The sequence below is a fragment of the Astatotilapia calliptera genome, chromosome 12 (genome assembly GCF_900246225.1).
Source record: "Astatotilapia calliptera chromosome 12, fAstCal1.2, whole genome shotgun sequence".
NCBI classification, from domain to species: domain Eukaryota; kingdom Metazoa; phylum Chordata; class Actinopteri; order Cichliformes; family Cichlidae; genus Astatotilapia; species Astatotilapia calliptera.
In genome coordinates, this window is record NC_039313.1 from 24,111,559 (window position 1) to 24,136,202 (window position 24,644).

The window sequence follows — 24,644 nt, forward strand, 5'->3', positions numbered from 1 at the left end:
ACATTCGAGAAGTAAGGTTGAAGTTCATAGGGTCTTTATAATGCCCCTCCGATGCTGAGAAACTTGATACTCAATTTCGTGCTTGCGTTTGAGGGTGTGTACTTGTACACCTATCCTAGTGAAGACCAGATGAGGACACGTTGGTAAAATGATCCCTTCAAAGAGAAAGCGCTTAGAAGCAAGTTTATCATAGTTAAATAAAACTAGACGTGAAAAACCCCCCAAACATTTTAGTTAATTCAAATAAAAATTAAGATTTTTATGTGTTGACTCACAGTTTTCAGATTGATGCAAATGTAGTCACCAATGAACCCAAATGGATATCTCCAACAATACTTTTCCATCAATAAAGCACAGTTGAAGTGGTTATAAACTGTCCAATCGTCCACCTCAGTTTTTATCCTTTCAAATTTCATGTTTGTTCCATTTATTACCACCATATGATGAGAGCATCTTTCCTCCTAATATCAGAAAGGCTTTTCCACATCAAGAAGCTTGTTGTTTTTTTCCTTAGACTTTATTGATCTGTGTAAACTCTCTGCAAAATCTTTACATGCAAAGTTATTTGCAAACATACATCTTTCCGTTGCATGCACTATCTATGTACAAATACAGAGATTAAAGAAGAAACATTCCACTGAACTGGCTGAAACAAGAAGAAGACAGGTGTGGGTGTAGCTCAGGAGAAAGCCTGCTTTTGTTTTCTGCTCGTTTTGCTTTTTGAAACAGCAAAATGCCGATCATCATTTGACGATCACTGTGGCTGAAATAGCACAAATGCGGGACTGGAGGGCGTCTGAATAACTGCCACGAGGGGGCAGAGTGGTTTTACAGAGAAAACAAGACGCTGGAAAGATTTTATGTACAGGACCTCTCGTTCAAAGTATAAGATTAATGTCATAGTCTGCTACTGATAGAGTTGGACATGGTCATATTATGGTGTGCTCAGCTGATTATTAGTCTATCCTGTGGATGCTAACAAACCAGTTTATTCAGATTACACCATAGTCGTTATAGTCATGCAGAATATGCCCTGTTGTATATAAAGTATTAACAGGAATGTTGTGGGGGAGAAGTGTAAACATTGATGGAATTACAATAGCATTGATTTCTTACAAAGTACATATATATATGTATCTGTATCTTGAACAACAAGACATTTCATGCATAGAATCTTTTTGTTTTCGTCTTTGTTATGACATTGGAATAACTTGCAGACAGCTGTATAAATTGAGGTCGATCCACTTTGTAAGGTGTGTTTTCCTTGGTTTTTTGTAATCATTGAACAAACGCACACTAAAGCCTTGAATGATTGGGGTGTGGCAGACCGAGGAGGGTGGGGGAGGCTGTTTTGTGCAAAGGGTACATCGGGGTAAAAGCGGGCCATGACTGCCCCAGGCACACAAGAGTCACAAGCACAGTGCATGCAGGTAAAGCTGCACATACTAATGACATAACCTGTCCAGCCTTCTCTGCTTGTTAAGCGGAGCAGCCAAATTTGTTAGGGAAAGCTGTAAGAAACCTGACTCTGTGCATTCCATGTAAACACTGCAGTAGAAAACCTCTGAGGTGTCAGGGTGAACCGCTAGCTTCAGAGGAGTAGAGGTAGCAGGATGAAGTTCTTTTTGTTTGTTTGTTTGTTTCCTGCCAGTTCTCACCGCGACAAAGAAATCAACTGGAAAGTAAACATCACGGTTCATTTTTCAGTTTCTCTAAACACATAGTTAATACTTTCCACAAACTCAGAGTTCACAGTTTAAATTACCATACAGAAAAAAACCTCCTGGTTTAAACTAAGTGCTCTAATTTTAAATCACAAATTAACAGCAACTGATTGAAGATTGATCTAGCTCATGGTCCACTGACTTATGAATCATCTGTTGTAATCAGATGTCTATACTAACCTGAGCAATGTATCATTATGTAAACATTTCTTCATGGTAATATACAATATGCTGAGAAAGTTGAAGTATCTGAAGGTGCAGCTGCATGTAGTGTTGTGTGTGGCGTGACATGCTTATACAGGTCAAGTGTTACACTATAGCGTGATGTCATCACGTGAGAAAACAAAGATAATACCTTTACAGTCTAATAAATTTTAAGCGTGAGCTCCGTCGAGCCTTTTTTTAAGCTTGAGCAAAGGTTGTGACAGATGCCGTAGCATATTGCTTTTCTTGTTCTGTGCAAGTCAAACATCATTTTCCTTTGCGAAGAACGTGTCAAGTTCGGCACAACGTGTAACATCGCTGACAGGCGTGATGGCCTTGCTGATAGATGTCTCAGCTACATTAACAAAAATTTCTAATTCATTTGCGCCATGATTTGTACCAGAGGCAGATTAAGTATCAGTGTAGGCAGAGGAATCGTTTATAAGGAAACGGGACAGAACAGTATACTAACTCGGGGAAGAGGGCAAACGGGAGCAGTGAATACAGAAGATTAAGTAATAAACAAGAACATGGTTAAAAAAAAGTTGATCAGGAGATAAATGCAAGCCAGCTAGGAAGGATAGTATGAGCACATGCTGTATGGTGCGATGGGGCAAGTGGTTAATCACTAGCAACGTGATTCTCATTTAACAAGGTGTGCCAGCGCTCAATCTTCTTGTCTTTGTTCTTCAAACACTCATACCAGTGCTTCAGCCTCTCTCCCTTGGCAGTGATACCCAACTGACATCCACCTGTGAGAAGAGAAGTGGGAGGAGGTGTGAAAGGCAGGTGGAGAACCTGTGAGAATATCACGTTTATTGCATCAAAACAGATCAAATGTTTACCTATGTAGTCATTGGACTTCCCAATATCGTAATCCCACACTGATATATCTAGCGTCTTCTTGGCCAGTTCACTGTGTTTGATGTCGAAACTGAATTCCTGAAGTTTGATAGGGACAATGAGACAGCCTTTAGCCTTTTTCATTTCTGATAGACCTGATATAAAAGATGGATGTAGCCTCCAGGTTTGCCAGTGCAAAAGAGCTTTGAGCCTGGAGTCTTTCTAATGGCCAGCAGGCTTTCCACAGTTAGAAGGTGGTGTAAAAAGAAGAAAAGCTGAGAAAATGACCCTACTTTGTACCTATTACCAACCTCAGGTAAATTATGATCGTAATTAGAGTACAATGATTAAATGAGGCATAAAGCAGGATATGATGGAGGACGTAGTAACTTTGAGATTGACATGTTGCTATAGTTCAAATGAGCATTGTCCTTGGTTTCTGAGCCAGATGTATGCCTGGTAGCATGTGATGCTCAGAAACAAACCTGGATTTAGTTCTATCCGACTTCACAAACCAACGAGTGAAGTCATAGTGTCTACATCAATCTTTTATATACAGTCTATGGTTGCTCAGAGTAAGACCACAGTAATGTGTTGGTAACTTGTGGAGGAGCTCATTTATATTAACTGCAGAGTTTCCCTTTGAGCTCTCTTACAAACCTCGTTAAACTCTGGGTTCAGAGTCCTCTTCTTGATTTGTGTTTTGCACTTTCCCTTCTTCCCCATGTCAGGCTTCAGACATCTGTAAATTGCACATGTGCAAAATTGAATCTAACGGCATGCATTAGCAGTGAAGTGTACTTATTGTTTGCTCTACCTACATTTTGACATATGGGTCCGAGTAACCATTCGCATCCATGGCCGCCAGATGGACGCAGCGCACAACGCCTATAATGAGGCGGTTCTGCTGGGTGCTGTACATCAGGGATATCAGAATCCGACCACGCTCTTCTACCTCTGTGCCGTCTTTCCCCGGCTATGACAGAGAGAGGAGGTAAATAGTTCAGTAGGATTCATGATAAAAATTTGCATAAACTTGTGGGGGAATCCATCATGTTTAGACATGTGTGGAAATAGCATTGCCTCATCCTCGTAGAGAGCGATCCCTCTGGCTGTGCCGGCTGTTGCGGTTTTCTTTGTCTGCGAGGGGGAGCGAGATTAGAGCAGGTCAAAAAGAGTCTGTGACAAATGGAACAAAGGCCTCTTTGACTATGTGTGAGTTTCACTCACAGGCACAACTCTCTCTAGACACACGTTGAAGTTTTTCTTCTGATTCATCTTCAGTTTCTTCAGTGCCACTCGGGTTTCCCCGATAAACTCATTATGCCCAAACTTGTCTTCGTCACAGACAGAGACCCTGAGAAAATTTTAAGTAACTCTTAATTATACAGACCGGTATGTCTTTAAATGCAAGGACAGATTCAGTTTGACATGTGACCACATGGCTGTTGATGCAAAGTAAAGCTTTAAGTGAAACAGTCTGAAGTTTAGTGTTCACCTGAGGGTCTTACGCTGCATGTCCTCATCTGTCAGGCCATGGTAGGTGAGCGCCTCATTCCACACAGGGTTGCGGGTGTTTCTCAGTGTCTTTGTGCGCAGCTTGTTCGACTGTTGGATTCAAGGTGGATCAGGAAAGGAAATATAATTTTCTAGATACAGTTAAACCTCCAAGTCATACTTGTAAGACTAAACCACAAGATGTCAGGCTTGAGCTAGGAGAAAGGTTTCTCATCAAATCAAACGGTCTGAAATTGCCATCCTTCCTTTATTGCATAGCAGGAGATCTTTTAAAATAAGTGAAAGTTTAATGTAGGAAAGTACGCATTTTACCTTACTAGCCCCTGGCAGCAGATGAAGCTTGACATAAGGATCTGCCAGTCCATTTGAGTCCATGGGTTTCAGTCCCTGAGGAGAAACAGGGCAGGGTGTTCACCACATCACAAACGACAGACAGCAATTAAGCTATAGTGCCATTCAGGGCCTTTTTAACATGACCCACTTGATTGAAATTGCCTCTTTGTGTGGGAGAATGAGCTGAATAGTGGTACCTTTGCTTTGAGGATGGTACAGTGGAGGCTGTTGCTTTCCTGTTCATAGTGAAGACTGAACTCTAGAGAGCCCAGAGTGGCTGAAAGAGATCCCGGACCAATCATTACACGAAGGTACAGGGAGACAGCAAGTCTGCTCTTGAACAATTAAGAGTGTAAATATAGAAAGATTGTCTTGTAATTAAACAACGCTCATCTTGTAAATTAAAATGAGAATTGGAAACCAGCCCAGAATGGACTGAAGGGATGGACAAAAGGACTTGACCTTCATCATGAAACATTCTCAGGCTTCTATTTACCTTATGTAAACAGCAGGACAATCTTATTAAAAACAGGGAAATATAATATAAAAGAAATCAAGTCTCAAAGGATAAGGGAGGGAAAAAATAAAGACCAGCATGCTGCCCACTCAGACTTTCTTTACATGAGTTTTATTGCCAAGCATAAGCAAAAGCATATGAATGTCTGGATGTAATTTTCAGTCCTTAAATGGTGCTAGTATGGTATTTTAGTCTGGACCAAGGTCAATATTCCTATATGATCGTATCACTTTTATAGATGAAAATAAGCACTACTGGATTATAATTTATTAAAAGATTAAATATGCATATTATTTATACTGGTAACAAATCACTAAAAATCAAAACATGCAGATATTAAGTTAAGATATGCCGAAATTGCTGTTACTTGTTAAGTAAAGAAGTCGTATCCAACTGGGCTACATCACATCCCCATAGAGAACAGACACATAAAATCACTGCTATTTCTGACATGTTCCCTGCTTACACTGGGGACTAAATCCCACACAAGGGATCTATAACATGTTCCGCCTCCTGTATCTTAAATTTTTTTTTGCACAGCTTAATTGTCCTGGACCTCAATAAAATAAATTAAAACCCAATTCCCCTGAGACAGAATGAGGGCTGTTTGACGCCGGAGGCCAAAATCATGACTGGCGGGTTATCATCCTCATCATTAAAATGGGATACATGAAAACAGTGACTAGATGCATCGCTACTTATGTAGCTCTACATGTTTCTCTGCTTTACTTCCTCTGATAACGATTTTTTTATATTCTGGTCACATACGGTGTTTATTTGTCATTTTTAACTCAGCTCGACAGGCACTGCCAGAATGATATTTACCGTTTGCTTGGACTACTGGGCAATTTATTAAATGAAGTGCACATGAATTATTTTAGTAGGAGCGAACTAAATTGCAGAAATGAAGCCAAAGATGTGATTCAGTATGCCCGAGGGAAACAGATTTTGCCAAATTAAGGGAATCAACCCCCAATACTGTACGCCTTACAGAAATAAGTTCTTCCTGATTTAAAGAAAACCCCAAAACCAAACCCTTATCTTTTGTTATTTTCTTGAAATCAGTGGAGAGAAATCAAACTGTACAGAAAGGGAATTTAAAACAATACACATCAGTCATGTCACTCCATGAGAAGGGTGAGCAGATGGTGTACTCACTGGCTTCATCCGAGTCATAGTCATTGACTTCCTCCTCCTCGTCAGCTGGGGGAGGTTGCTGTCGGGCAGGAGGGGCACCGTAGGCAGTCGGCTGCCTCCTGTCCTCTCTCACTGCAGGAGGCGCTCTCTGCTCTGGAGGAACTGCACCAGAAGAGTAAGCACCTCCATCTCCGACCATTGAACCTACAACCACATTCAGTTGTCTCAGACAGCAAGAAATGACACAACTGAGGATTTCTCTCTCTCTCTAAACACAAAGAGCTGTTTCTCACCCTGCTGCGTCACGTTGGTGGATGCACAAGGCTGTGGTCTGGTGCTCTGGACAGGCACCATCTTCTTCATCACCACTGGGCTGCCCTGCCCGGCCTCTTCTGGGCCAGCCCCGCCTGAGGCCATGCGCATAACTGGTTTAGGCGCCACAGGTGGGTAACCAGGACGGCCCTGTGGCTCGGGCCCTAAAAATAAGCATGAATCACATTATTCAGAACTTGCGTACTGCGCATAGGGGAAAAGTGCATAATAAGACCACTTCAGGCTGCTACTGCAGTGGATTCTGTAATACTCCGCGGTCTCTCCAGATACTTTTGATGTTGTAGCTTTTTTGTAGCACAGGCATTGACCTACATACGCTACAACAAGCTGTGGCAGCCAGCAACCATACATGCAGCAGCTATGCAGACTGCTTCTCTTGTACGGGGAACTCACACTGCACAGGTAATCACGCTGAAAGTGTGAAATGATGCTGTGCGACCCATCATGCCAGCACCACCTGGAGGCTCATTCCACGCCACAGCATGGGACTTCCGACAGTTTAATTGAGCTCTTCATGCCCCCCTCCTCTGTGACAGTGGGCGGCACAGCCAAATTTGGGTAGGAGATAAAAGGTTTGATGGCAGGGAAAAGAGCAATGAGAGGTGGGACTGCATTACCAGAAAGGCTGATCTGAAGAGACTGAAGAGGTGGTGTTTGAAAAAGTCACACTGAAAATTAGAAATATTAATTTTCCAAAAAGTGCAACTTTTCACTTTCTGAGCGGAAGCTAGTTAGCCTGCTTTGGTAGCTTCACACCTGGCCACCATAAAATAGCCAGGGTGGTGACGAAGGGGAGGAAATGAACCACTAGCACATCATAAAAACAGAATACTTAACAGAACACTGTCAGATGCCAGGAAGCAAGAGGAAAGCGCATTCATATAGCAGATCTATCTTAAAAGGGTTATAGATATTGAACTTGCCTGAAACCTGTTGTTCAGAGGCAAGAGCCTCATTTTGATTCTGACCTAAGACATAACATAGACCAACTGTTATAGATAGATAGATAGATAGATAGATAGATAGATAGATAGATAGATAGATAGATAGATAGATAGATAGATAGATAGATAGATAGATAGATAGATAGATAGATAGATAGATAGATAGATAGATAGATAGATAGATAGATAGATAGATAGATAGATAGATAGATAGATTAAAGTTGAAGCTAGCTGTGTCTACCTGGTGCTTGTTGTTGGGTTACTGTCTCCCTCGGCCCAGAGGCTTTTGGCCTCTGGGGCTCTGCTGCCTCCTGGGCACCTGTCTCTTTTGCTTTAGATAATGGCATCGGTGATGGCAGGAAATGCTTCGGGAAACCTTTGAAAAACCAGGCACCAGATCTCTTCCACACCTGAGAAAAGAGGAAAAGCATATGTTTTATCGTCTTTTTCAATGGATTATTGTTTTAATTGTAATTTTATCTCTCGTTTTAAAGCGCTCACCTCTCGCTGCTCTCTGCAGATCTTGCACAGCCACACAGCGCGTGGCCGACTGCCACACTGTGTGCCACACTTGGTACACATGTTCTACACAACAGATTAGAATAAAGATTACCAGCTGCTTGCCATTTTCAATGTTATTACAAATATACGGCTGACCTATTGGATTTTCTTAACCTTTAGCCTGAATCGTAGCAGAAGAGCTGACTTATTACCAACCTTTTTGCAGTCCTCGCACACCACTGAGCTGACCCCAGGTGAGCCCAGCTGCTCTCCACACAGCAAACAGCGGGACACTCCATCCCCACACACAGTCTTTTTCATGTCGTCCAGGCGGTTTATCAAACGCCTGCAGCAGCACAGAGTGAAATCTCACTTAAAATGTCAACAATTATTATCCCAAGTCAAAATATATGTGTGCAATCAGTCTCAGAAGAGAAACTACTGCAGGTCTTACCCAATTCTCTCCTGCTCCATGGCCTCCATTTTCTCAGCACGGGCGATCACGCTGTTTATAATCTCCTTCTCTTCATCGGTGAGGTCTGGACCGGGACCGGGGCCTGGCTGCATGGTCCAGTTGCCCCTGTAAGCCAAGCATACTCTGCAGTTGAAGGTGCACTATATGATTTAACTATACCAATCACACATTTACATGCAGGCATTGAGCAATGAATGAATGAGCATGCATTTACTGCATCAGCACATTGCTGCCTAATGCAATAAGATAGGAGTTTATCTACTTACTGTTCTTTATCACTATGTCACAAATCACATATCAGACAGATGCAGGTGAAAAGAGGAAGGCACAGTTAGGTGTTGATGTGGCCATATGAAAGGTTTACTAGAAGAAAAATTGTTCTGAGCATCAGGCTTACCTAGCGTGCATGTTCCTCTGCCTGTCATTGGACACCCAGCGATCTGAGCTGCTGCTCATCACTGTGTCTGTCATGCTGCTCTGTTGCAGTCTGTGGGATAGACAGAGAGACAGAAGGCATGGATAAATTGAGCATGAGGTAGTCAAACAAGCTTTAACTGATGTCATAAAAACTCTCTAGCTATATCTCAGAGCCACACTTTTACCTTTCCTGCACCCTTATCTCGTGCTTATGCAGCACCAACTTAATTGCCACCGGATTGCTCTCTCATCAAAAAAGTCATTTCCTACAAATGTGTGAGCCAGGACAGAGCCAACATCAAATTGAAAAGTCACCAGCTACACTTCCTTTTAATGTCACAGCGCAGGGTTAATTAAAATGTCCATCAGAAGCCAAAAAAAAAAGTAGAATCTACAAAAATCAAATATCATTCCCAGAAAAGTAACTTTTAGCTTCTTCATCCACTTTGCTTCCAATGAATTTGCATAAGCATGAGAAATACACCAACTTTCAAAGAGGCTTGCATTGCCAGATTTACCGCCTAATCAGTATCGTGTCCTCTTGCCAAGCCTGTTTCAATATATAGTTCCAGGAAAATATTCAAGCAGTGAATGGATGCAAGAAAACATTTCAGAAACACCACAAACTGATCTGTAAAATACACGACAGAGCTACAGCGACATAAGCGTTTCCTGTAGGGGGAGAGACGCTTACTGGGCATACAACAATGGGAACGACGCTCATGACAAAACGAGCCTTCTTGTTCATGATGGTGCAGAGTGAAATGATGCAATATGAAGTGAAGTGAGTGGTCTAGTTTGTTTGAATTTAGATGCGCCTTCACTGTCAGGCCTGTGGAGATAAAGTTGTGCAAATTGGGGGTGGCAAGGTCAGTTATTTGAGCAGCTGTTAGTGAAGCCATAAGAATCGCTTCCCGTTTGTGAATCTGCACAAATCAAAGAAACAGATGGTTACGTGCAGCAGGAGTCGCTCAATTATGCAATGACACCACAGCTATGACTAAGAGTCTTTTTACAGCATTTCTGATTGGTCATAGTGTGTTAACGCCTTTTTTTTTAAATGCCATCAAGTTATCAACTCGTTTGGCCCCAGGGATGTTGGTGAAGCTGGGTATGGAGGTGGGTGCTATGGGGGCAGGGGAGACTAATGTTTATAAGACTATTTATAAGACTTCACTTGGAACTTATTGACGCTCCATGAAGAATCTGAACTGGACTGTTTACAGACAAGGAGAGAGTCACTGTTGCCGAGGAGGATGCTAAGGATGGCTGTGTCATCAGAGTATTTAAAGTAAATGTCAGCTTTTGCGGTCACTGCAGTACATGATGCAAAATAAACCCCATAACAAAACAAAACAAAAAAAATAGACAGAGAACAGAGTGAGTACTAATAATGACAGTGAGAAAGAGTGAGTGGTTCATCCATCCATATGATACACTAGCAATGTAATTTAATCTCAGACTGACATGGTAAAGATAATACGACACCGTCGACAGAATTCACTGAGGCAATTGCCTACGAGTAAGACTGCTTTCTGAGTGTGTGTGTATGTGTGTGTGTGTGTGTGTGTGTGTGTGTGTCTGTAGGCACTCCTGCGACTGACAGAGGGTTGTATCAATCCTCTGCCAGACAGTACATGGAGCGATTGGATCCACAGTGTATGTCATGAAGGAAAGTACCTGCATTCAGAGAAGACTGGCAGGTTCGAAACTGAAGCAACCAGACAAACTAAGAACCTTTCTTGTGCTTTAGATACCAGGAATTGTTATGGTGATCTGCTCTCTTCCACTGTGTGTCTTTTGTCTTGTCTTGCTTCACCCCCAACTGGTCAAGCAGATGGCTACCCATTTCTGAGCCTGGTTCTGCCAGAGGTTTCTTCCGATAAAAGGACGTTTTTCGTTTTGCTCATAGGGAGTCGTTTGATTATTGAGGGTTTTTTGCCTGTATTATTTTAGGGTTTTGTCTTTACAATGTAAAGCCTTGAAGCTTTTGGGCTATTTAAATACATTTTCATTTAATTTTTCAAAACTGAGGTGGTGTATAACATAAAACCACCTGGTGGAAATCTGGCAACTAATTAGGTAAAATAAGAAGCATTATTGTTTAAGAAAGAGCGAGCAGGTCAAATGTTTCAGAATGAAAGATGTGGAGACCATTTGTAGGGGCTACATCTGTGATGGGAAAGGGGCGAATCGGTGGGCACAGCATGGGTAATTAGCCCATCTGGGAGTAGTCAGAGAAAAGCTTGCTCATTTAAGCAAAAGAATACCAAACCAAAGTGTGCATGCTTTCTAACAACATGTCATCTTAATAAGAGTGTAAGTGCTACACTGGCCTGCCTGCAGTCCTGCCCATTGAAAACAGTTGGTGCTTTATGAGATGTAAAACTTTCAAGCACCTAAGATCTATATCAGGGAAGACCTGAAAAGTACTCTGCTCTTAAAATTACAACGATCATTCATCATGGTTCCCAAGTTGTTGAGTGTTTTAAAGCATGAGGTGATGCAAAACAGTGTTGATGTTGCCTGTCTTTTTTTGCAGTGTTTTGCTGGTATATCAAAATCAAAATGTCCATATATTATTACAAAAATCATCATTTTTGTCACTTTGAAGCTTTGGTATGTTGTCTTTTAACTATAAAAACTTAAATAAAGCCTATTAAATGATTTGTAAATTGTTGCATTCTGTTTTTATCTATACTTTATGCATCATTGCCGCTCTTTGGATTATGAGGTTTATAATGTTGGGGGTGGGATTTAGCCAAAAATGCACAATGTTAATGACAAAAAAGGAAAAGTGAGAAGTCACTGTGGTACTTGTCTTCAGCATTTCAAAGCAAAATCCAGCATTGTAGAAACTTGGAGAGAGTAAAAGCAGTAGCAAAAGGGAGGGGTGCACCACTCATTCAGCTGCTCATATTATACTCCGTAACGTCGGGCTCCATACCTTTTGAGGTCTAATCTGTTGTACGTCTGCCTGCAGGATTCAAGAAATTCGCTGTGCTATCAATAGGCACTCTGGGTGTGGGCTTTTCCTTCTGATGCAGCGCCTGCATCTAGCCAACACTAGCAGCACAGTCCTCAGGGAGCCTGGTCTTTTTCCACTTTTTCAGCAGCAGACTGACAGATCAGACATAACTCTGACCACACCGTGTATTTTATGCACTGACACTCTGAAGTGCGGCCCTCCTTCACTTGCCAAAATAAATTACGGCACTTTTGTCGAACATTATTGTCCTGCAGAGGTGGATGGAGAGAGACAGATGGGAGGCTACGTTAAGACTTGGGCAAGGTAACGACTGACTCAGACTAGCCCGAGCTCCCTGCTCGGGATAGATATTAATGCATCACAGTAGTGGGTTCTTTGCTGAAGTGACAAACCAATTAATATTCAGGAGATAGTCTGAAGGATCACATACACATAAAGAGCTGTCACTATAGGATGTTATGCTTTAGCTTTTGGAAAGTAGTGCTGGTTTCATTGGTTGTAGTTTAAATTCTCTCAAAAGGTTTTAAATGTACTGTAACTTTGAAAATTGTATCCAAGACCAATTATAATGAACTGTCTTGCCCAAAATGTCATACTGGGCCTTGTTTCTGACATAATTTTAACCCTCAGACTCCATCCTCTATACTTCTCAGCTTAACTGGTAAAAATGACTCAGTCAGGTGGTGGATTCCTCTCTGAGGAGAAGTACATATTCTCTGTTATTTATTAATTTGTTGTTTATTCTTCTGCAAAAATGTTATGAAACCTTTACAATGGGAACTGTGCAAATGGCCACACCATACCGCCAGGAGTAGCTAGTAACAGATCATGTGTGAGATGACAGCAGGAAAGACCAGAGGGAGAGCATCGACTCAAGACTGATCACCATAAGTCATGGATGCAGCGGGATCTCTCTATAGAGAGAATTTCATATGGGGGTGGAGAGGACCGATTTAGAAACCTGTGTCTCCTCCTCAGGGCCTGAGAGACTAGTCAATACAAATCTGCATCTGTGCATCTTCAGGGGTCTACGTACACACAACTCCCTGAGCACAGCCTGGATGTTTTGCATCAGCTTTTAGCAAACACAGCTATCCATTCTTCAGTTCAAGAAAATCATCAGCAAGAGTAACCCATTTCGAGTCCAGTCAGGCACTTTCACAGATTAATGTTGTTGTATATCTTTCAATAGTAGGAGTATGACTCATTACTGCAGAATATATGACTGGAAAACCAACAGACTGGGAAAAAGCACCTTTTTACAGTAATGTCTTGAGTTTTCAGTACTTGCGGAAGGGAGAGCTGAGGAAAGCAGGCAGTGACAACAAGTCAGTGGGGCTTCTTTGGAATGATTCACCATGGGCCACTGTAAGTGGGATGTAAGGATAGAGCGAAGCTACCTCCTGTACTGAAATCTGCAAACAAAAGCAAGGATTTACTCAAATAATATACAAGCACTTTGTGCTCTAACAATACTGCAATTTTTAAATTGGCATTGATCATTATTTATGAAAGAAACATGAACGGTTCGCAAATCTATTTTGATGAAGCAGACAAACTAAATAATCAAAATTACTGCCAAATGCTAAACGTATTATCTTATTCCGAATTTGATAGAGGACAACTGTCTGCAGCGTAACCAAGGGCTTTATCAATCGCCTGACACCCCGCTACATGTCCTACTTATAAATGTATTAAATATAATGACACTGAAACACTACAAGGTACTACACTTGAATTCCAGGGCAACAATTCCCTCGCCATCCTCCACAAAGGATATTTGTAAAATGGGTTAATGAGAATCAGAGATCAATGCAGATTTACACAATTGGTTTCCCTTTGATTTATATTTCATGTGTTCAAAAACTTTTGAATGCATAATGGAGGTTCTATTAACAATCTAACATACTCAACACGCAAAACCATCAAACAAAGAAACAAAGATTATTGTGAAAGGTGAACGGCAACGTCATCGCTAAAAAACATGGTGCAATGCAAAATACAACAAATCACTTTCAAGTTTTATGATAAAATCATAAAGAAAAAAGAAGGACTTAAAGGAGGGTTTAAGAAGTGACGAAACATATTTTACTTCATCCTGATTTTTCCTCCTCTACCATCTGGTCTGGCAGTAAGTCAGATTGTGTTATGTATTATGAAAGAGAACACAAACAGGTCTTGGTTGGCCTAAAGTTTTAGCTCAAGTCCTGTGGTGATCTGGAACATCATGCCTTCTTTTTTAATTCACTTCCTCACACAGTGACTTTTTTGCCAAATGCTAATTAAATACAGCAAAGTAAAACATTCTGGGCAGACGGAAGGCGCAAGCGAGCAGCATTGCCGGCATATGGATGAACTACTATCACATCCTGAGAATTAACCACTACTCGATGAATTTGAGTACGAGATTAGAATGATGGAGAAAACAATTTAATGTTGAAAACGATCTACTTTTGGAAAATGATGGATGGTCTGTAAAAACAAGCCTATATGTGAGCTGTCTATAGACCACTCAAGTTCTCTTCAAAACACGAACTACTCAACAGCATTTTGACTCACTTGTAAGCTACATGTGATCAGAAAAGTACAACCAGCTGCTCCTTCGCAGTCAGCGGTGACGTGTGAGGTAGAAACTGAAGGTCTTTTTTTATAGGCTGTAAAATGTTCTGTGTTATATTTTTGATTAGGCTATAAACACAAGATTGGAGTACACTGTGCAGTAAGGGTCATGAATGGTAATTGACTTGCCACCTTTAGCAGTAAAAAAAGAAAAAAAAACTGAAACAGGAACGCCTGCAACCACAAAGTAAAAAGGAAGAGTCAAATGTGCTCCAGTCATTCGCATCATAAAATCACATCTCTGCATGTTGTAGTTTGGAAGACAGGATAACCACTTTAGCCCATATTTGTTCTCAACAACTATTAAATGTGTGGGGATAAACAAAAGCTCCTGATGTCAACAGGATGAGTCCAGTAATTTGATAACCAACTCATTTTTATTATTATTATTATTATTATTATTATCATTTTTATCTGCAGTTTAAGGAGCTGACTTATCACGGGAAATTTCCCAACATCTGTTCAATGGATTGCAAAGCTGACACATTATTTTGATTGCACGGTATTGCATGATTATATTGTGTAAGTGTATACTCTTTTACTTCAAAGCAAGCATCCCATTCATCTGTAATGTATATTTGGCAGTTCTTAACGCAATTAAAACATCTGATTTCTCAGATTTTATCAAAGGAAACATATCATGACTTGACATTAAATAAACAGCGACGCCAAATTTAAATAAATTAAATCTAAATCGCAGAATTTAATTTATGATCATTTGGATTTATAAACTAAGTAGCTTAACAGATCTTGATGTCAAATTCTCACAATGTCTCAGAGTGAGTGGGGAGAGGGTAGGAGCCACCAAAAGGTAGCCACCCACTCCCAGTAGCATGACAAAACTCCATCCATCCTCCATAGAGGACTGTGAGACGGCAGCATAGCAACACACTGAAAGTTGGACCTGGGCAACACTATGAAGCACTGCACCGTGAAATGTTCTGCTGCAAGAGGAACACATCACTCAGCATTTCTTAATTATTTACAGCTCCCACCCTCGTTGCCATTCACTCTGTGTAAACCCTCTCCTTAAGGCATTAGTGTACGCTTTATGCTCTGACCACTATCAAACAAGGATTTGGGGAGGAACAGATCACATCGGGTGGAACAGATTGAGAAACTCTGTTTAGGGCAACAGTGTGGATGTTAGTCTTTTAGGTCTGTCGCATTGACAAATTATCCATGCTTTCACTCAGACAATGGCGCTGACAGGGACCATCTGCAGAACCATCTGCGAGGACTCTTCACCTCTCAAATGTGAGAGCGTTGTACCATTTTAAATACACACAACTACATCCTCTCGGCAGGCATGGATCCAGGTCCCGCATCGTTGGAGAACAAACAGGAAAAACCATCCAGTGACCAAACAAGCTATCATGCTGATACCCTGCTATAATTGTTGGCTCCATCCAGTCAACCTAAATCTGGCTGGTGCAGATTTTTTTTTCTTTTATTCAGAAATCACAACAAGGCTGAATTTGCAGTCGACATCCAACAGATCCTAGCAATCCTCAGATTTAGCTGAAAACGCCATCTGACCAGCATATTGATTTACATATAATTCAGATTCAACTTTTAGACTCAAAGGGAGCTGAAGAGAAAGTCTGAAACCTTAACCATAAAAAAACAGAGAAAAAGAACAGTTGCTTAATCAACAACAAAACTCCACATGGCATAACATCTGCCATCAGTTAAAGTGCAATACTGCCACCCACTATGCTTAAGTGTCAACGTGATAGTTACTGGTGCTGCACTATTTTTTTGTGTGCATTATTAATATTCTTTAAATATTTCACATTTTAAATATCACAGTTATCACCAACTCTGTTACATCACAAGTCTCCTAATATAGCAGAGAATGCTTTTATCCGAGCCTCCTTTTAAAGCTAAGTCAGTCAACAGCTACAGGACGAGGGAACACTCGATTACCGGCACTCTAGCAAGAGCCTGCAGTGAGTTTCAGATTTGCTTGGCTGATGGTGATTCATCCTTGTATGCCCCAGAAGCAAGAGGTGGGACTGGCTGCTGATGCACCGGCTGATTACGTTCCCTCGGTTTCTTCAAATCTTATGTCAGAGGTAACAGATAGGGGTATTAAATGTCTGTTTGTAGTCTTATGAGACAAAACTACATGGTTCATAAGATGAAAGAAAACACGTCAGGTCTCTCTTAGTCTTACTGCCGTTACTCTCTCCCCTGTGAAGATGTGGTTCAGCTGTGGGATATCTGACTCTCCCTCTTGTCCCACTAGCAAACTAGCAGGTACAATGCCCCTGGGTGTTTTTAACAAATCTGTGTTGGCAAACTGTTCTGGCCTGGAAGCTGCAACACTAACAGCAAGCTTCTTTGCAACTTTTGAGAGAAAAACCTCTGTCGGGAGGCTTCCTGTAGGCGTTACTCTGAAGACCATCATTGCAGCTGCAACATATGTAAAGCGCTGATTAGAATGAGTGTAAAATAAGGGTCAGGGATTGGAAAGGGTAGTGGAAAGGTGGAAAAGGGGTTTTCGAGATAAACTAGTGTTAATTCTATTTTGGATGTTTAACTCCTCACTCTGCTGGGGGAACTTTGTTAAAAGGCCACATTCATTACTTCTGCTTTCTCCAATATGCCACACCATTTAGGCAGCTCGAATCACCACATTTGGATAAGTAAGTGAATCAATGCTTATCCACCGCTGATGAGAATAAGAAGATGAAGCCACTCCCCTCTGGAGCTTGGACACAAATGGCAGAATAAAATCTCCTCTAACAGAATTTAAACACAGAACACAAAATCTGCGTAGATTTACAGTAAAAACTGTGTGATTTAGGCCCGAAGCTGCATGCATAGATGGTGACGAGCACAGAAAAACATGGAGTCATGCACCTTTACCAACTGTGGCCATGGTAACAGCAAGATCAGAAGATGAGAATGAGAGTGATTAAACTCCATGTGTGTGTGTGTGTGTGTGTGTGTGTGTGTGTGTGTGTGTGTGTGTGTGTGTGTGTGCGCTAAATTTTCAGACCCATGCAGACCAGGTCATTGTTACAAATGTTGTAAAGTAACGTGGTTAAAGAAGAAGGGTATGGCTGCCTTGTATGCTTGTGTGTTAAATAATGCATGCAGCATGCAAAGCACTTCATTCCTCCATCTTTCCCCCCCCCCCCCCCCACCTTTTCTATAAATACCCATCATTCTTGCTCTTTTACTCTTGTTTTATGTGACCAGATGTGAAAACAACTGATCTCCTCCTATATCTTTTCTTAATTTCATTCCTTCTTTCGAAAACAACAATAGGCTAGCAGGCAGGGAGAAAAATACAAAGACAGGGGACATCAGGATGAAGGTGTCGTTCAATCACTACTGGGGCTGCTTATGTGCAAGGATGCAACTGCAGATATCGCTCAGACCATTCATTCAGTCTTTTCTCCCTTCCCCCATTTAATCCACATGCTTTCAGGTCTGTAGGAGGAGTTGGGAGATGGTGGAACTGGAAGGCAGAGCCCAGCTTCCTTTCTCTGTCCTCTTTCCATATTAATGTCAGAATAAGAATGAACTAGTCCAACCCATTACAGCGCGCGTGCGCGCGCGCACACACACGCACACACACACACACACACACACTGCTTGGACATTCCAGGTTTAATAATAATAAGAGCCCTAGGGTGCAGTAAAAGATAACATCACAATAAGTAGTCAACTGATTCACCTGCTCTGTGTCACAGCTGGAGTTGAGAAGCAGCCCTCCCCACATCAGTGATCAGCTTGATGTTTTTCCTCTATAGTCTGCAAGCCTCCAGCGTGCGCTCCTAAAAAACCCTGCAGCAACGCCCAGGGACTGCAACCACACAGTCTCCCACATGACTTACCAGGTCTGTTTTCTTACATCAGATCTACAACAACAAAGCACTTCATTTGCAGGAGGAGCCGGGCTCTAGTCTTGTTTTATTAAATCTTTTTTATAAAGGGAGATGGGGGGCTGAACCTACTGAGGTACACCTAGAGTGTAGCCATTCATGAATAAACTTAGTCCATAATCATAACACCAAAGTAGGTAGTAGTAAATCAGTGCAACACCAGCTCTGCATGAATGACAGCAAAAAATAAAATAAAATAAATAAATAAAATTCTGCAGCAGGATCACGTCTTCAGAATGATGTACCCCCCAAAACACAAAGGATTCACTGAAATGTTCATTGTTATAATTGAAAGCTATAGGTTAATTATCAGCACGCATACTGAGTGCACTGCACACTCCCTCACAATCTTCCCCTTCATTCAAACGACTCAGTAAATAACAGGCTAATAAAAACCCATGATATGTGTTCCAGGAAATTAATAAAAACAGGCAATAAAACGAGCTCCCTAGTAAGCGATTTCTATTCCCCGTGTCTTCTGAATGAAATGCTGCATCCATTCAACTTGCACAGGCTAAAGAGAAATTACAATGGGCTGTCCAAACGCAATAATCTCACAGAAATGTTTCGGGTGAGGATGTAATGTTTGAAAATCCTTCGAAGGAGATCGCACAGCCTACCTGTGAATCCAGCCCTGCCTCTCTCAGGGAGCTGTCAGGGAATGATGCGGACTAAATTTCTGTGCAGCGCTCGGATCCGACCACGGAGTTAGTCATTGCGCATGGTGCTCGTCACAAAAGCCTGTGGTTTTATTTATTTATTTTGCCTGGAAGAGTAATCTGTTGCTGAAATGCACAGTGGATCACCCCAGTGCGTGGGAACTGGTCTTATATCCTGTGCGGAGGATGGAAAGCCCTTGGTACCCTGGGCAGGAAACCCCTGGATGTGAAGTGATAACACTGATGCTCAAGTAGGCAGTCATCACCTGATCCAATTGTCTCCATAACACATTGTCTAAATTTGTCTCGTCATCCAGCAGTCTGTCTTTATGGCGCGTAAACGTGGATTATAGCTTTAAAGGTTGTTTTTTTAAGCCGTTTTTTATTTGAGTCACTTTTTAAAAATTATATTAAACAACCATGGGGTTTGTTTTTATTCTTCATATGTATGTGCCTACAAGAACCTTTGTTTTCTGTAAGATAAAATTAGCAGAAACTTTTATTTCCCCTGACGCATCTTCTTCTTTTTCTCCTTTTTAAAAGATAGTTTTAACTATGTAATTTTCAAGAAAAAAAACAGTAAAGTTCCAACATCAGTGACTCAATTACCGGAGTTTGCCGGCGATTGAATCCTACTGTGAAGATACTGCGCCATCTAATGGATCTAAAAATAATTGCGCGAGGAAAAGGATGAATGCATTTCTTTAGTTGAAGGTTTTGAATTAATCTAAAAGGATTCTTTTTTTTAAAATTATTCTAATAAGTTATTTGTAACGTGAATGAAATCAACAATCGTCACGGTCATAAATAACCGTTGGCACAGTGGTTATGGCCTGCACTTTATGGTTGTTACAGTGTAGAGTTGCCGCCAATGACTGTAGAAAACATGGACGACGCGACAGCGCCTCCTCCCATTGTGCAAAAATGAAGCCAAAATACCCCGCATATGGAGGCTGCCATCTTGCATTTTTGGAGCCAGAGTCTGCGCAGTAGTGACTTGAGGTGGAGCGACTGTGTCACGCTCCCGCCCACACACCCGCTGGACCTGACCTCAACCACGCCCCCCTACACTTTTTACGTAGCCCGTCTGCTCCAGTTTATTTGCTGATGGGTTTACCGCGACTGACTACTCGTTCGATTAAGGTAAATACAACCATGTCACTGTTATGAAAAAGACACACAGCTTAACATCTTATAGTTCTACAACATCTAAAATCACTCTGTTGTTAATTCGTTTGCTAGATTAGCCGCTAGCATACTCTAATACTCTGTATTATTAAGATAAGATAAGATAAGATAACCTTTATTAGTCCCACACGTGGGAAATTTGTTTTGTCACAGCAGGAAGTGGACAGTGCAAAAGTTATGAGGCAAAAATTAGAATACAATAAGAATAAATATTTATTCTATTCTGTACAACTGTACAGAATAGAATAAAATAAAATACTATATACAGTAGAATAAAATAAAATAAATATACAATAAGATAAAAATAGAATACAAATACAAATACTATATACAACTGAGTAAAAATACAACGATGACAGAAAGGATTATTGCACTTAGTATTATTGCATATGTATGGATGTGTGTGCTTGATCAGTTAAAGTCTTTATTATGGAGTCTGACAGCAGTGGATTGAAGGATTCAGCACTCCTTACGTTTTGTTATCCATTTTTAGAAAGCGATAAGATCAGCTATATACTCCACAGAGGCCCAGAGTTACTGTTAATATTAAAAATGTAATGCTGTCCTTTGTCTGTGAAGGTTCTCAGTCATCCAGGTCATCGTAGTCAAAGGAGCTTGCAAAGAAAAGCGTCTGGACTTCTTTAAGTTACTTGAAGACGTTTCACCTCTCATCCGAGAAGCTTCTTCAGTTCTAAGGTCAAATGGTGGAGAGTCCCAGATATAAACCTAGTGGGAGTTTCCCCCCACAGAGGGACAAAAGGATCCCCTGATGATCCTCTAATCGCCTGAGCCAAGGTGTGAAACTGGGTGTGGGTCCCAATCAGCCAGAGTTTCGGGTGAGTTCATTGTGAAACCTGGCCCCACCTTATCATGCGAATTCCTGAGATCAGATGGCCCAGGATGTGAGTGGGCGTTAAGGCGTCTGGGAAGGGATCTCAAAACTGGATTATAGATGGCAGAGAGTTGGTGTCGTAAACCACCGCCTCTGTTCAAAGAAGGTCACTCACAGTGGACATAGATGGCTTCTTTCACTCCTCTTTCAAACCATCTGTCCTCTCTGTCCAAAATGTGAACATTGGCATCCTCGAAAGAGTGTCCTTTATCCTTAAGATGCAGATGGACTGCTGAGTCTTGTCCTGTGGAGGTGGCTCTTCTATGTTGTGCCATGCGCTTGGAGGACACTCTTTCGAGGATGCCAATGTTCACATTTTGGACAGAGAGGAGCCCCAGCTTGGACAGTCTCGGTCGTTGTGTCCTTGGGCAAAACCCTTCACCCATTGCCTACTGGTGGTGGTCAGAGGGCCCGGTGGCGCTAGTGTCCGGCAGCCTCGCCTTTGTCAGTGCGCCCCAGGGTGGCTGTGGCTACAATGTAGCTTGCCATCACCAGTGTGTGAATGGGTGGATGACTGGTTGTGTAAAGTGTTTTGGGGTCTTTAGGGACTAGTAAAGCGCTATACAAATACAGGCGATTTACAGAGAGTCCATATTATATCAACAGCTACGTTCACCCTGGGGAGAAACTAGTGAGGGAGACCATGAGGACTAAGCTGGGTTTCTGGGGTCCAGAGGTTTGGAGAAACTTCTTCCCTTTCTTTCATCACAGCTGTCCTGTGCCAGAAGTTCTGTTGACCCACTGAGAGAGGCTTCATTTGAGAAACACCAGGAAGACTGACGCTCATCGCATTGATCAAGCAGGACTCATGATCTTCACAAGCAGCTCACTCACAGGGAAATCTTCAGCACTCCTCCGTAGGCCTGCCCCAGGACATGGATACACCCAGCATTTCATGAACACTGTGATGGAGACCTTTGGTTTGTGTAATGTTATAAATACTCAGTTACTCCCCAGAGGCTCCGGACTTTTACATAAAGATATTATATTCAGTCCTGTAGAAAGTTATATATTTAAAAATATATGATCCTCTCTGGTTACTATGGTATGAATAACTCTGAATTACTTTATAGTAAATAACACACTATCTTCAAAAAACTGTGAAAAATTCCAGATCACAAGTTTGATCACAAGTGACGACCTTTGACCTTCATCAGGTTTTATTTAATTGTGTCAGAGAAAATCAAATGTGCTCATCATGCAGCTGAGTACATCGAGTGTTTAAAACGGAAGATGTGCAGGTCTGAGATGAGCAGCTCTCTGAAACACCTAACTGAGGTCCTGTTAATGCTGATATATAGTGACACAGTTATAGGGGTGATTAATCCTTTTGACTTTTTGTCTTTAACTTTATCAATAAAAGAGCTGCAGCTTTCACTGACAGCACATGTGGTACTTTAACCTTTGTACTGTTTTCATCAGTTAATTTTGCAGTTAACATGTGAAGATGTTGGATGATCTGTCTGCTTCAGATCCTGGGTATGTGAGGACAGCTCCTGTAATCACAAAGAGAACACAATCATCACAAACTGAAATACAAAGTTTATACATACACACACACACACACACACACACACACACACACACACACACACACACACACACATATATATATATATACACACATATACATATTAGGGGTGCAACGATACTCGTATCGATATTGAACCGTTCGATACAGTGCTTTCGGTTCGGTACGCATATGTATGAACAATACAAAATTTGTAATTTATTTTATCAACTTTCCTTCTGACGATGCTGTCTGTGTTGAGCGCTCAGTGAATCTGCGTTCGACTACTCCGCCTAGGCTGCACTGTCGAGCGCAGATCCACTGAGCATTCAACACAGACAGCATCGTCAGAAGGAAGAGCGCAGGGCAAGCTAGCGAGACAGAAGTTAAGCTCTCCTTGCAACATGGCAAATTGAACCTCCCCCACCCTCATTCAGATCTGGCGTTTGGAATTATTTTGGTTTTCATGTGAGGTATGACCCTGAAGGTAAGCTCGTCATGGACTAAAGTAAAACAGTATGTTGGATGTGCCACGCAATGCTCAATTACATGGGTGGGAACTAGTGTGTTAGCACAGTTAGCTCGTTAACGTGTTGGCCGTCTAGCCCCACGCAGGGGTAGCTCGTTAACGGAGATTTGCCGTGTTGTGGCGTTAACGTCATTTCAACGAGATTAACGCTGACAGCACTAGTGGGAACACAACGAATATGACTGCACATTTACGCCGACATCATCCTAGTGCAAAGACAAGTGGAAGCACAAAAAACAACAAGCATGCATGCTACAAACTTTACCCGAGTCATTTAGACAGCCGTTAGCACATGATTCTCCTTATGGGGACCTGATATGTTTAATATTGTGGCGAGCTCAGACAAGGAGGAGACGGAGGTATCGTTTGGTCTTGCTTCCCGTGAGCTAGCCAGGGAGCACAGCCGTTTATTGACATCTGCAGAAGAACACTGCCGCTAGCTAACTGCTCAGCGCAGCAACCGCACAGCAACAACAACACACAGGGCGCCCTCTGACCCCGGAAGGACACACCGTCGCAGCGAGAAGGCGTCACCCGTTACTATGGCAACATAAACAAAACATAACTGTACAAACAGAACCCCGAACAGCCCTGACCCGCTACACAGCCCCCACCTAAGGGGTCAGTCGTCCCCGACGACCCTATTGCCCCACACAAAGTCCTGCAAATGTCCAGGTGCCTTCTTTTGGCGCACCGGCCGGTCATGACCGGCGGGGGAAAAGTCACTCGGGTCAGAACATGGGGTGCCACCATCATCCCACTTCTGACACCAATGTGGCGAGCTCAGACAACGAGGAGACGGAGGTGTCGTTTGGTCTTGCTTCCCGTGAGCTAGCCAGGGAGCACAGCCGTTTATTGACATCTGCAGAAGAACACTGCCGCTAGCTAACTGCTCAGCGCGGCAACCGCACAGCAACAACAACAACAACACACAAGGCGCCCTCTGACCCCAGAAGGACACACCGTCGCAGCGAGAGGGCGTCACCCGTCACTATGGCAACATAAACAAAACATAACTGTACAAACAGAACCCCGAACAGCCCTGACCCGCTACAATATGCTGCTGAGAATATAGCCCAGAAGAAGCGTATAGTATAGCTTTTATTTTGGAAAGAGCCATTTCTCTGTAATAAACTCTCTTTTCCAAAGATGAGTGATTCCTCAATCAGCTACAGGGCTTGCAAAATCGCTAGCCCGATGTCCCGGGGCTAGCGATTTTTCCAGTCGGGCTACCAAAATCTATCTCTGCCCTGCCCGTCGGGCTATTGTAGGAAGGAAAAATATATGTCAATGCTTTTGCATTCTTTCGGAAATGTAGCTGGGTAATTATGTCATTGGCATCGGTGAGCCACTGTCAATATGTGACATATTGAAATCGCATTTGAATTTGCGCTTGTTTTTTGCTTTCACTTT

At 42.0% G+C, this 24,644-nt stretch overlaps 1 protein-coding gene and 1 long non-coding RNA gene across 5 annotated transcripts in view; both read right to left on the reverse strand.

Annotated features, from left to right (window-relative positions):
• Positions 1–498: 498 nt before the first annotated feature.
• Positions 499–19,347, reverse strand: LOC113033555 (rabphilin-3A-like). 4 transcript variants are annotated; one of them, XM_026187483.1, is made up of 19 exons: positions 19,074–19,347; positions 8,927–9,016; positions 8,796–8,807; positions 8,509–8,634; positions 8,271–8,400; positions 8,055–8,138; positions 7,795–7,963; positions 7,533–7,577; positions 6,570–6,752; positions 6,298–6,480; positions 4,820–4,899; positions 4,602–4,676; positions 4,270–4,379; positions 4,002–4,128; positions 3,855–3,911; positions 3,593–3,747; positions 3,432–3,513; positions 2,774–2,870; positions 499–2,680 (listed from the first exon to the last, which is right to left on the reverse strand). In XM_026187483.1, the coding sequence occupies exons 2-19, from the start codon at positions 8,998–9,000 to the stop codon at positions 2,550–2,552; spliced, it is 1,920 nt and encodes a 639-aa protein (XP_026043268.1). In that variant the 5' UTR covers positions 9,001–9,016; positions 19,074–19,347; the 3' UTR covers positions 499–2,549. The 4 variants fall into 4 exon arrangements, with proteins under 4 accessions (XP_026043268.1, XP_026043269.1, XP_026043270.1 ...); XM_026187484.1 differs by lacking the exon at positions 19,074–19,347 and adding an exon at positions 18,246–19,032; XM_026187485.1 differs by lacking the exon at positions 8,796–8,807.
• A 3,262-nt stretch (positions 19,348–22,609) lies between these two features.
• Positions 22,610–24,644, reverse strand: part of LOC113033019 (uncharacterized) — a 32,717-nt gene continuing 30,682 nt past the window's right edge. The window contains exon 3 of the long non-coding RNA XR_003273978.1: positions 22,610–22,688. This is a non-coding gene — a long non-coding RNA (uncharacterized LOC113033019). The remainder of the gene's footprint in view (positions 22,689–24,644) is intronic.